This window comes from Orycteropus afer, unplaced genomic scaffold (genome assembly GCF_000298275.1).
Source record: "Orycteropus afer afer isolate SDZICR_OR568_19922 unplaced genomic scaffold, OryAfe1.0 scaffold00143, whole genome shotgun sequence".
Classification (NCBI taxonomy): Eukaryota; Metazoa; Chordata; class Mammalia; order Tubulidentata; family Orycteropodidae; genus Orycteropus; species Orycteropus afer.
In genome coordinates, this window is record NW_006921730.1 from 7,789,032 (window position 1) to 7,803,312 (window position 14,281).

A 14,281-nucleotide genomic window follows, 5' to 3' on the forward strand; every position below is an offset into this window, starting at 1 on the left:
TTGAACCGCCAGCCATCTGGTTAGCAGGCAAGTGTCTTAGCCACTATGCTACCAGAGCTCCTAAATAGGTATACAGAATTGTCAAAAAGAAAGTCATTAAGGTCCTTTAAATATCACTGTCATCTGTCCCTTCTTTACTTCCATGCCTTTTAGACTCGCATCATCTCTCTATTCTTCACTTTTAATAACCCTTTAAAATACTAGACAGTAAGTACAACAGGGATGAGAAAATGTAAGTGCTCCTATCTATTGCTTTACAAAAAACCAAACTCACTGTCATTGAGTTGATTCCAACTCACAGCGACCCCCTTTGGGTTTCCAAGGCAGTGAATCTTTAGAGAAGTAGATTGCCCAGTCCTCCCTCCGTGGAGTAGCTGGTGGGTTTGAACCACCAACAAACATTTGACTGGTTAGCAACATTTGATTGGTTAGCAGTCAAATGTCTGAGGCACTAGGCCACCAGAGCTCCTTTCTCTTGCTTTGTTGTTGTTGTTGTTGTTGTTATGTGCCATCAAGTCACCCGACTCATAGCGACCCCTCCTTGGGTTTTCGAGGCAGTATCACTATGGAAGTAGATTGCCCCATCTTCCTTCCGAGGAGTGGCTGGTGAGTTTGAACTGCCACCCTTCTGGTTAGCAGTCAAGTGCCTTAGGCACTATGCAGAGCTAGGAAGGGGAGCGTTGACTATAGCCCAGCTTTTGCCTCTTCCAGAAAAGCTTTCATAACTGTGCTAGGTCACAGGTGAGTTTTCTGCCTCTGGTGCAATTCTATGGAGCTAAAAGAGTGCTGCCTGAGATTCATAAGGCCTTATTCTGTTGCTGCCTCTGTGATCTCAAGGCTATCACTCATTGGAGAGTCCCACTAGTGAAATGGGGTATCTCAGAGAGATTGTCTGTTGCTAGAAGTTTGAGTACATAGCTTATTGCTTGTTGAATTAGTACATATCATGTTCAATATATCCAGTATAGAACTTAAGATCAATCTTCTACTTGTTTATACAATCTTACTAGCTCCTCTTCTTGTGTTCCTTTGCTGTGGGAATGGTACCACCTTCTAGGCACAAACATGAGCATCTTCCTCAATTCCTCATTACTCCTTATATCCCATCACTCATTAAGATCATAAAAATTTCTAGAGTCAGCCCCTCCCTTTTTCCATGCCCACTGCTACTAGCAGTTCAGATAGGCCTGTACTTCCTTAAACCATATAGAACATTGGACAGTCTTTGGACTAGCTTTCCCTGGTTTCTAGTGTTGCTCTTACTCAATCCATTCCTTGCCCTTCTGTCCAATTCCATTTTCTACAATAAAAATCTGATAATGCTACTTTCTTGCTGACCAAAAAACCAAACTCATTGCCTTTGAGTCGAATCTGACTCATAGCGTTCCCTCCTTGGGTTTGCAAGGCAGTATCACTACAGAAGTAGATTGCCCAATCTTCCTTTTGAGGAGTAGCCTTTTATTTGTTTCTCTAGGTTACAAAATCAAGTCTTGACTCTTTAGTCCTAATCTTACTTTAGGTCTTGTCCCTATTAACTTTTCCAGATTAATCTCTAGTTCCTCTTATTAAGTAAAGAGTTATTAAAATGATCCAGCTTCATCAACACCATTAACGGGGGCGTTTTTGCTCCAGCCTATTTGACCCTGGCCTTCCTCACTTTGTCTTCTTATTCAAGGCTCAGCTGGTGCTTCATGATTGACATGAATGGATTCCTTGAACCCTGTCCACTCTAGTGTCAGTTCACCAATCCATACCTCCAATAAGGCACTGACAACAATGGATTCCTTTAGGTGTTCGTCTTTCCACCAGACTCTGAGCTCCTCTGATTGCACTTTCTATGTCTAATGCCTGCATTAAACCTGAAGTATTGTAGGTTTTAAAAGGTATCCAATAAATGCTTATTAAAATAATTTCGTACAAGGGTTTATTGCATGAGAAGTATACAGGGAAGTTGAAAAGATGACCTCCAAAGTCCATTCCACCTCTGATTTTCATTTGAGCATATCAGTCCCTTCCAAGGTTTTAAATATTACATCTATCCATGACTTCCAGACCCATAATTGCAGTGCATTCATCAAGGTGAGTTTTAGACCAAAATGTCTACTTGCCTATAGCTTCACATATTAGTTGAACAGACATCTCAAGATCAACATATCCAAAATTAACTCACTTTCCCACACTACCTGCTCCATCTTTCTAGTTTCCTGGCTGTTAATGACACTGTTCTGGTTACCTAGCGCTGCTCTGACAGGAATATACCACAAATGGGATGCTTGAACAAACAGTAGTTTATTCTCTTACAGTTTGGAGGCTTTAAGTCTGAGTTCAAAGTGCCAGGCTCTAGGGGCTGGGTGAAAGCTCCTCAGCCTTGGGCTTCAGCTCTGCCTCTTGCTCCCGGCTCACTGAAGCTGGAGGCATGTCTTCATTCAGGCAGCTACTGGCTGCTGAAGCTAACAAGCCCAAGGTCGACAAATAAAATGGCACAGTCTTGATGTTACCAAACCACATGGCATGCCATTAATTCAAGTCCATTGAAAGTCTTAAGGTTGGCAGAGCACGGCAGGCTGCTGAACAATGATAAAGCTACATGCAGGGTTCAAGTGCCATTCCCCAAGGCTTCTGCTTATATACAGGAAGGAGACCACAACCCTAGGACAGCTACTCAGCTGCTCACAGTAGATTTCCACCATGGAGTTGATTAGCAGTTTCATCATGGGGAGTAAACCCCAGCTATTCAACCAAGTCCAGCCAAATTGACACACAAACTTAACTACTACAATTCTACCCCTTGGCACCAGTACAGATTTTCAATGGGTGGCATCTGTACAGATCTCCTTCACTGGGGTGGCTCTAATCCCCTAGTTCCAGAGTGGCAACCTCACCCCCTTGGCCTGGTGGGCCCCGTTCTTCTACCTCTTGGGCATGGTAGCCCTGCCTCCTCTCTCTTGAACAGCAGCTATGGCTCCATCCCATTGGCCCACATGAACGAGCAGCCCCACATTCCAGAACTGGGGGAATATGGTGGTGACACCCCCAGAAGCCCTGGTCCTACCCTTTGAGGCTGAGGCAACTCTGCTTCCTGTTTCCTTGGTCTCTGGCTTCTGCCAATTAATGCCAAAGGCAACCCACTCTGCTAGAAATCTTCCTGCCCCAAAAGCACTCAGCTCTCTTGCATTGTGGGTCAGCCAACCTGCAACTCCATTCCGTGCGGGTCTCTTCTACCAATTAATGCCTGAAGGCAACCCACTCCACCAGGCAGCCTCCTACACAATGGCACCCGGCTTTCTCCTCCGTAGGCTGGTAAGCCTGTTGCTGTTTAATGCCGGTCTCTGGGCTCTGCTACTGCCATCTTTCATGCTGGTTTCTCTGCCAGTATCTCTCTGCCAGTCTCTTGCCTCTGCTTCTGCCGTCTCTCTCATGCCGTATCCCGGGGTCTCTCTGCCAAGGTCTCAGGTCAAGGACACACTCCGTTCCTGTTTCCACATTTTAGGCATCTGTCAGAGCAGCACCCCAATATCCCAGTACCATATCCTGTTCTGGTTACCTAGTACCACTCTAACAGACACCATCTCCTTCCAGTGGTCAAAGTTGAAATATGATGCCCCTATTCACTCTAACCCACCAGCGACTCCTGGGAAGGAAGATGGGGCAATCTACTTCTGTAGTGATACTGTCTTGGAAACCCAAAGAGGGGTCGCTATGAGTCGGGTCCGACTCCACAGCAGGTAACAACAACAACAAAAATTCACTGTAACATCAATCACTGCCTGGTCCTTTGGAGTCTTTCTTTCCAAAGGTATATTCATTTGATCTCTTGATTTTATTATGCATCTCCATCAAATTGCTAAGTGCCGAACTGGATGTTGGCAGTTTGAACCCACCCAGACACCATGCAGAAAAAAGGCCTAGTCATCTACTTTCTCAAAATCACATCTATTGAAAACAATGCGGGCGGGCAGTTTTATTCTGAAATGCACAGGGTCCCCATGAGTCAGAATTCACAGTATGGCTGTGGGTTAGGGTTTCTTCTAATTAGCACTTAATTCATTCTGACTTGCATGATGTATTTCCATCGATGCCCACAGCAGGTCTTGCAAGATTTCTGTTTTATGTTTGCAACTCTCACAATGTTTGCCCCGTAGGAAGCAGGTGCTGAACAACTAACTCATTGTACAAAGGCTGAATGTTAGCATGCTAGGTTTAAATAGCTTTGGGGCCATAGATCTTATTTTTTACTTTTTGTTTCTCTCTTCACTGTCTAATATGTGTGAAGTTAATACGATAGAGGAAATATGTTTTTAAAATTGAGCACTGCATCTGTTATTGTAACTCGGAACTGCTGCAACAACTGCCTGTAGTTTTAATGAAAAACATACTCTGCTCAAAAAAAAAAAAAAGTCTCTTAGTCTCAGTTCTCAGCTAAAACTATCCAAGATCCAGGTTTCCCACCCCCTCCTGTGGCCTGATGTACGGCGGGGGTGGAGAAATGAGCAAGCTGGGCCTGAAGATCCAGGAAAGCGGAATGAGGGAAGTCCCGGAAGTCATTGACCAGAGCTAGCGGTCGCCTCTGCGGGATCAGTTTGGGCAATGGTCCCAACAATAACAGCCGCGCGAGCTGGCTGGGGCCGCGGGGGATTGAGCGCCGGGGCGGGACCCGGACTGGGGGAGGTGGGTTGGAAGCTTCCGAAGACTGAAGGGGATTGGGGGAAAGAGATGAGGGGCGGTGGAGCTCGAAGAGTGGGCCGGGTAGCTAACAGGTCTACCAAAGAGGGAGTGTGTTGATTGGGTAACATGGAGGGAGACGGACCAAAGTCGACTGAGGATTGGCTGTGAGGGACAGAGGAGGCGTGGCCTTCGCGCGCGAGAGGGAGCGCGAGAGTGCTGGCAGCCCGCCTGCCAGCCTGGGAGTCAGAGCAGCGGGCGGCGAGCTGGGGTTCGAGCTAGAATCGCGGCGCGGGAGGCGCGTCCCCTTGCTTTGCCGTGTCCGCCCTCCGCGGCTCAACCTCCTCGCTTCCTTCCCTCCCCTCCCCTGCGCTCCAGGTTGGGGTTTCGGGGCGGGGAGCGGAGGGAAGGGACGAAGGGGGAGGCGAAAGCGGGGTGAGGGGCCGAAAGGGTCCCAGCGTGGGGCGAGGCGCGCGGTGCCTCTCGCTATCCCGGTGCAGCCTCCGCCGCCTCGCCGGGTGGCGTGGCCCCGGGACGCGCGAGGCTCCCGGGCACCCACTATGCAGGCGGACTGCCGGCCGCTGCGATGGCGAGCTGGGCTGTGCTGAGAATCGAGCGCAGCCCGCAGCGCTCCCGAGTCCGGGCCGCGGCCGCCGCCCCCGCCCGAGCCGTACTCTCCCTCTTCAGCTCTGGCTCCTTCCCTCCCCGCGCCAACTTATCCTCCTCGATGCCCCTGTTCCTCCTGCTCTTACTAATCTTCCTCCTGCTGCTCGAGGACGCTGGAGGCCAGCAAGGTGAGTGGTCCCGGGGGAGTACAGGGGCGCAGGGGTGTCTTCGGGGTGCCCTCTCTCCGGGCCTTGAGCCAGATCTGCTGGCGGCGCAGGGGAGGTGTGTGTGCTTGGGTGCGCGGCCAGACTGGCGAGGCATCTATGGGCCTGAGTTGAAAAGGTGGGATCTGCTTACTTATTCCCAGGTTGGTGCGGCTTTACTTTTTGGCAAGGCCATTGATTTCTCTCAAAAGAGGAATGTGGCACCCTGGTATTTGGGACACTTTTCTAATATTGAATTCTTCTAAGAAAAACCTTTGAGAGAAAAGAGAATTTGTGGAAATAAGGCCTCTAAAGTTAGGCCAGGTGAATGGATGCACTGGGGACATCAAGTAATGATAGTTATCCTTTGTGAAAGTGCTCAAGTTCTAAAGCGAACGAAATCGACTCAGGCTATCTTTTTGAGTCTTGGATTCAGAACTTGTTCTTTACAAACCCTGTCCGTATTCAGGACCTTCGTCTAGATTGTCTGGGTCAAACACTGGGTCTGACCCTAGTTAAAGTGCTATGTTGCCCAAATGGAGAGTTCCACGTTAAAAGGGTAAAACCTTTCCAGAAAGTGACAAAACTTCTTTCCATTTGTAATCCTTGAAAAACCTATCCCAGAAGCAAGCAAAACTGTTCATTGAATAATCATAATAATGGAAAGAGAATGCCGGCCTGTTTCTTTTTCTTTCTGTTAGTACTATTTTTAGGCAGTGTCACGCAATTTATTCCAATCAGTTTGGTAACAGTTATAGAACATACTTTTCCACTGCATTTCTATTTAATTAGAAGGAGAAGGGTAGAGATTGTTACTTACTTGCTGGGAAGATTTTTTTTTTTTTTTTTTCATCTCCAACTTTAAGTCCAATTTACTGTTGCTCTAATATGATTTTCAGTTAAAGTATGGAATCGTGGCCGTAGCCTATCAATATGAAGGTGGTAAAACTGACAGGCTTGTGGAAGTGTAATCTATCTGATTATAAGGAGGAAATGTATTTGGTAAACATACTTTAGATGTAGGTGTATTTCTAGGCAATGTAATTTAAAATATCCCGGGTAGAAATATACATAGATGGTTCACATTCAGGGTTTTAGTTTTATTATCCTCTGAAATGAATTATTGAACATCAACACTTAATAAATTCAAGTGTGGAACCCTTCCCTCCATTGAGGTCTTAGAGCCTCTGTATTTACCTCATGGTTTTAAAACACACACTAAACCCCACAACGTTTTACGTGTCCAACACTTATTTGCCTATGGAAGAAGTAGTCAAGAAATCAAGCAACTCACATCATTGGGCAAAAGACTTCTTGAAAGTGTTCAGCAGTAAACATGTCACTCTGAGAACTAAGGTGCGCCTGACTCAAGCCATAGTATTTTCAGTCACCTTACATGCATATGAAAGCTAGACATTGAATAAGGAAGACCAAAGAAGAATTGATGCCTTTGAATTATGGTGTTGATGAAGAGTATTGAATATATCGTGAACTGCCAGAAGAACAAACAAATCTGTCTTGGAAAGAGTACAGCCAGAATGCTCCTTAGGAGGGAGGATGGTAAGAGTTTGTCTCATGTTATCAGGAGAGACTGTCCCTGGAGGACATCATGCTTGATAAAGTAAGGGGTCAGTGAAAAAAAGGAACAGTCTTAATGAGATGGATTGACACAGTGGCTACAACAATGAACTGAAACATAGCAGCAATTGTGAGGATGACACAGGACCAGGCAGTATTTCATTTTGTTGTACACTGGGTTGCTATGTGTTGGAACAGACTCAAGGGCAACTAACAACTGCACTTATTTTTTACTTTTACTGTAGTGAAAACACGCACAACAAGATATTCACCAACGTAACAACTTCCACATTTACAGCTGAGGGATATTGATTACATTTTTCATATTGTGGCACCATTGCTATACTTTTCCAAAATATACTACCACCTATTAGCATAAACTAAATGCCACCCAAACAAAATCTTGCCCTTTCCCCCTCCCTCCTACTCCTGATAACCATTAATAATCTTTGGTTTCTATATATATCTTTTTTTTTTCAACCTATCAAGAAATTTTCCCTCCCCTCCTCTCTCATCCCTACTAACCAACAAAGAAAGTTTCCTTCTATGTATTAACCTTTGCTTGACTTTTTACAATAGACTAATAAAATATTTGTCCTTCTGTAATTCACTTATTTCACTCAGCGGCATGTCCTCCAAGTTCATACACGTGTGGTGTTTTGCATACTCTACATTATTCCTTAGGGTTGCATAACATTACATTGTGTGTATGCACCACAATTGGTTTTATCCATTCCTCAGTTGATGGGCGCTTAGGTTGTTTCCATCTCTTTGCGATTGTGAATAGTGCTATGATGTACATAAGTGTGCATATATCTGTTCTTGTCCTGGCTCTCACTTTTTTAGGGTATATACCTAGTAATGGGATTACTGGATCAAAAGGTACTTCTAATTCCAGCTTTTTAAGGTATCACCATACTGCTTTCCACAGTGGTTATATCATCTTACAGTCCCACCATCAGTGTATGAGAGTCCCAATCTGTCCACAACCTCACCAGCATTTGTTATTTTCTGTCTTGTTGAACTTTGCTATTAGTGCTGGGGCCAGATGGTATCTCATTATTGTTTTGATTTGCAAATCTCTAATGGCTAATGATTGCAAACTTTTCTTCATGTGTTTGTTAGCTGCCTGCATATCTTCTTTGAAGGGTCTGTTAATGTTTTCTGCTCATTTTTAAATTGAATTGTTTGTCTTTTTGTTGTTACTGGAGTTTTCTGTAATTTTGGAGAAAAATACTTTGTCTGATATGTCATTGCAGAGTATTTTTTCTCAGATGTAGGTTTTCTTTTTTACTCTTTTGGAGAAGTCTTTTGATGCACACAAGAATTTAATTTTTAGAAGGTGCCAGTCATCTAGTTTATATTCTGCTGTTTGTGCATCTTAGGTTATGATTGATAGTCTATTTATGTCCTAAATTAGGGCCCCTAATTTTGCCCCTAATTTTTCTTTGACGAACTTTATAGTTTTAGGTTTCACATTTAAGTCTGATCCATCTGGAGTTAGTGTTCTATGTATGGTGTGAGGTATGGGTCTTGTTTCATTTTTGTGCAAATATCTAGTTTTGCCAGCACCGTTTATGAAAGAGACTATATCTTCCCCATTGAATGGATTTTGGCCCTTTTTGTCAAACATCAGCTGACCATAGACGGATAGATCTATTTTTAGGTTCTCAATTCTGTTCCACTGTGGTGGTCTATGTGCCTTTCATTTGTAAGTACCAAGACCAGGCTGTTTTGACAACTGTGGCAATTCAGTAGGTTTTGAGATCCAGGAGTGTGAGACCTCCTACTTTGCTCTTCTTCAATAGTGCTTTGCTTATCCAAGATCTCTTTCCTTTCCATATAAAATTAGTGATTATTTTTTTCCATGACTTTAAGGAATGTTGATGGGATTTAGATTGCAATGAATGTATAGATTGCTTTGGGTAGTACTGACATTTTTACAGTGTTCAGTCTTCCTGTCCATGAGCATGGTATGTTCTTCCATTTATGTAGATCTCTTTTAGTTTCTTGAAGTAGTAGTTTTCTTTGTATTAAGTTTTTTGTGCTCCTGGAAAGATTTATTCCCAAGTATTTTATCTCTTTGGTAACTATTATAAATGTTACTGATTTCCTTATTTCCTTTTCACAGATGTCTTTCCTGGTGTAGGGGAATCCAACTGATTTTTTTATGTTGATCTCGTATTCTGCCTCTATGCTAAATCTTTCAATAAGTTCTAGTAATTTTCTTGCTGAATCCCTTAGGTTTTCTATGTATAGGATCATATTATCTGCTAATAGGGATAGTTTTCCTTCTTCCTTACCAATTTGGATGTCTTTGATTTTCCTTTTTTGCCTTATTGCCCTGCCTAGAACTTACAATAAAATGTTGAATAGAAGCAGAGATAGAGTGCATACTTGTTTGGTTCCTGTTTACAAGGAGGATTTCATTCTCTCTCCATTAAGATAATGCTGGCTGTTGGTTTTGCATATATGCCCTTTAGTATGTTGAGGAATTTCCCTTCTATTCCTGTTTTTCTCAGAGTTTTTGTCAGGAATGGATATTGGATTTTATCAAATGCTTTTTCTGCTTCTATTGATATGATTGTGTGATTCTTTTCCTTTATTTTACTTGTGTGATGGATTACGTTGATTGTTTTTCTAATGTTGATCCATCCTTGCATACCTGGTAGGAATCACACTTTGCCATGATGTATTATTTTATAGATATGTTATTGGAGTCTATTGGCTAGGATTTTGTTGAAGATATTTGCATCTATATTCATGAAGGATATTGGTTTGTAGTTTTGCTTTCTAGTGGTATGTTTGTCTGGTTTTAGTATCAAGATTATGCTTGCTTCATAAAATGAATTTGGGAGGATTCCATCCTTTTCTGTGATCTGGGATAGTTTGAATAAGATTGGTGTCAGGTCTTCAATAAATGATTGATAGAATTCTCCAGTGAAACCATCTTGACTAGGACTTTTTTTGTTGGTAATTTTTTTTTATGACCTTCAATTTCTTCTTTTGGTATGGATATGTTCAAATTTTCTACCCCAGTCTTTGTTATTTTTGGTAAGCAGTGTGTTTCTAGAAATCTGTCCATTTCTTCTAAGTTTTCAAATTTGTTGGAGTACTGTTCTTCATAGTATCCTGATGTTATTTTTATTTCTGTTGGTTCTGTTGTGACATCACCCCTTTCATTTCTCATTTGTGTTATTTGCATCTCCTTCTTTTCCTTTGTTAAATTTGCCAGTGGTTTGTTGATTTTATTAATCTTTTCAAAGAACCAACTTCTGGTCTTGTTGATTTTTTTCTATTGTCTATTTTCTGTTTTATTTATTTCTGCTCAAATCTTTCATTATTTCTCATTTTCTGGTGACTGTAGGCTGTTTTTTGCTGATCTTTTTCTAATTGTTGGATATGTTGGGTTAAGGTGTAGATTTTGGCTCTTTTTTTTTTTTTGATGTGTGCACCTATTGCTATAAATTGTCCTCTGATCACTGCTTTTGCTGTGTCCCAAATATTTTGGTATGTTGCCTTTTCATTCTTGTTTGATTTAAGGACTTTTTTAATTTCATTTTTTATTTCTTCTATGACCCAGTTGTTTTTAAGGAGGGCATTATTTAATTTCAATGTATGTGCTCTTTTCCCGTTAGTCTTCCTAGTGTTGGTTTCTGATTTTATAGCATTGTGATCTGAGAAGATGCTTTGCAGTATTTTTGTGTTTTTAAATTAATTGAGGCTTACTTTGTGGCCTAACATATGGTCTATCCTGGAGATTGTTTCATGTGTTTGGAAAAGAATGCATATTTTGCTGAACAACACTTATTTAGGATTTACTTTATGCCAGACATATTTCAAAGTGTTTTGTGTATGTTAACTCAGTCTTCACCACAACCAACTGAGATAAGTATTGCCAGCCCATTTTGGAATCTACCAGATGGCCATAACAACAGCACCCTATTTGGAAGTCAGGAAAAGTGAAACAAAGAATATAAGGTACCTGGATACTAGAAGGAATATTACTATAAGCAGAATGTATTAATTATTTTTGCTTCTTTCTATATTTGAAAAAGTTTATGTTACATTTAAAACTTTTGTTATAGTACAGAATGACTTGCATGCCTTCGTTGGGAAAGAGATGATGCCTTGTTTTAATAATTTCTCAAGCCCAGTGATATTTAACAAATTTGTTCTTTCACGGCATCATATTGTGTTGATTTGCATGTGGATGAACACAAATAGAAATTATTGTTGCTTAAAAGGCTTGATTTCTGGTTCTTTTAAGTTCATTGGGTAAATTTTAAGTCATTTAATCTCTTTGTACCTCATCTGTTTCTATTGGTGGTATATGAGATATGTCCTATTTCATACCTTAATCATAGCTCTAATGAAGATGAAATAATTGTGTCAAGGATGCACAGGGGAAAGCATAATATAGGTTGTAAAGAATTATTATTATTAATCTAATTTTCAGCTTATTGAATTGATGAAGTTAGGGCCAATTAGGTGTACCTCATCTGGAAACGCAGGAGTTGTATGGAATTCCCTAATTTTAAGATTGTATTTGTTACCTAAGAGAACCTAATGCAGTTCTGTGGTAGAGTGGCTTTTAAGTCAAATGATACATGTGCTTCAGGGGCCAGTGGTATTCCCTCACATAACCTGAAAACAACTCTCATTTCAGAATGAAAAGTAATGCATTTTAGGGCCTGTAGAACTTTTAATAATGACAATGTCCATTTTGTAATGTTATAAACTGGAATTTTACTCGTAGGAAGAAAAGTAGAAGGAAATGGTAATAAAATGTTAACAGCTATCTTTTGGTGGGAGGATTGTGTGCAATTTCTTCTTTATACTTTTTCAAATTTTTTATAATTTCCATATACAATTTCCATGTAATCGGAATAAAAAATAGATTGTGGAAAAAAATGTTTTTTGATACATAGATTTCCACCCCGTGTCAACCTTGATAAAAATGCCTTTAATGTCTTGAGGTACAACTCTGCTTCAGGGATTTTGATCTTTCAGACATCATTTTCAAATATATAGCAGACTGTGTTAACCTCATTTCAGCTAATGCCATGCTTAGCTATCCCTCAGCAGGTTTTCTGCTGACAGTGATTTTTCTCTTCATTTGCCTCATGATAAAATTTATCTGTGGTCTGAAGACTTATGACCTTTTCAGCAAAGATATATTGTAACTAATCTTACTTCACCAAGAAATTTATAAATAGATTCCATTTATTCATGTTTATTATCTTCGTGTTTTAAATATGGCTTACATTCATATATTTTTGAGTTTTAAGTTTGATATTAAGTTCATTTTCAAAAATCTTTCTCATTGTTTATTCTGTATGTCTCATTTAAATTGTGGAAACTTATGCTGGTTGTGAATTTGCCACTGTAATAAATTAACTTAATAGGAAGTTGATAGTCTACAGTGAGTGAATTTATGTCTCTAGTTTACATTGTGACTAGGAAATTAAGCTGTTATGAGCTCAGCTTTCTCATTTTGTCATGAAGAGCTCATCTACCTTCTGGGTTAGAAGACAATTTAAACAAGATAAAACATCAGAGAATTAATTTTAAAAATCAATTAAGACTCACTTGTTTATATGTATTAACATGAAATGTTTCTTAAGGCATTGATTTTTTTTTTTTTTGCTGATTTGATAAATGCATAAAACAGTACATCCTCTCTTTAAAAAAAAAATCATTCAATTCCACAGTGAGATGGTGGAACAAATGTATGAAATAAAGTTTGTATTCTGTCATGTGATCCTTTTATTTGCTTGTGACTCAGGGGAATCCTTTTTGAGCAGTAGTTGTAAATTGTCAGAAATGAAGAACATATCTAATATTGACACTGGACTGTTTTTGAATTTCTGTTGTCTTTTCTTTGTTTGATAAAACATTGGAGCTCTTCCATGTAGTTTTACTCAGAGACAAACTCAAAAGCATCTTTTTTTTTGTTGTTCTTTGCTATATTTCTGTTTAATTTTACCCAATGAAAATGATAAATATAGCACACATTGCACATATGCTAATGATCAAATTTAAAATCCACATTTTTGAAACTTACAGATGGAAAACTGATTGTAAAATTATATGTCAATTATTATTATTTCTTTTAGGTATATTTCCCAATGTTGTAAGCAAACAAAAAACATTATTTTCCTCTGGAAATAGTTAATAATTCTGTTTGAGCATCTATACTTCATTCTGGATGACCAACATGGGGAAAAAAATTAAGCAGTGAAATTTGTGCCAATGAAAGTACCAGTACTAGAATTAAAATGACAAATGACAAAAAAAGGCATTTTTTTTGCCCTAGATTTACATAGGGCATTTTACATTTGTTCAAAAATGAAGGAGAAATGAAGACATTTTCAAACAAACAGAAACTCTTGGATTTTGCTCCCCCTACACCAGCTCTGCAAGTATTACACAATGGAGTATTCTAAGTAGGAAGGGAAACCATTAAATGAATAATCATATTTATACATGGAAAAAGCAACAGAAGATAAAAGAAAGATGTCTGAAAAGTGCGACAACATGGGCAGTCATAAAGACCACGGGTATGATATTTTCAGGGAATAAACTAATAATTAAATTCCACCAACCATACACCATCAAGTTGGGAAGAAATAAGCACAAAGAAAGTAAACTTGTTGAGTATAGGTTATATATTGATATTAATATAGGTTATAAGTTGGTATTAATGGAGACACACCAACTGAATGGGGGAGGCAGGGGCATATCAGCAACAGATTTATTAAAGTTGGATGTTAACTGTTGTTCACATATGCAAAAACAGCAAGGAGGCCACATGTTCTGACCTCTAATCCTACAAGAGGAAGACAGGATTACCAGCAGTAACCCAAAGCCTATTCCTACAAGGCCAGACATGCTGCCTCCCTCCAGTCCTTTCTCCAACCGTTCCTCCCAAAGCACCACTGCCTCTCTCCTGGGTTTGATAATTCGCTGCAGTGGCCACACAGAACTCACAGATTATGAGGTTTATTAGGGAAGCACCAGGCTACAACTCAAGTTCAGGAAGAACACTTAGTCTCTCTCCCAGCCCACCGTCCCTCAGCCAAGAGTCTCTCATAGTCTCTTTCCCAGCAGTGCTGGTCCCTCAGTGTCTCACACAGCAATGCGTGTCTCTTGCATCTCTTTCCCAGCAGCACGTGTCTCTTTCAGGGGTGCGTGTCTCTTTCGGCAGCACGTCTTCCTCAACCAGCAGT

General features: G+C 40.5%; 1 protein-coding gene across 1 annotated transcript in view; it reads left to right on the plus strand.

Annotated features, from left to right (window-relative positions):
• The first annotated feature begins 5,248 nt into the window (after positions 1 to 5,248).
• The window catches only part of DCBLD2 (discoidin, CUB and LCCL domain containing 2), a 181,214-nt gene continuing 172,181 nt past the window's right edge, over positions 5,249 to 14,281 (plus strand). The window contains exon 1 of the mRNA XM_007945793.2: positions 5,249 to 5,456. Within this exon, the coding sequence (XP_007943984.1) occupies positions 5,249 to 5,456 (208 nt within the window). The remainder of the gene's footprint in view (positions 5,457 to 14,281) is intronic.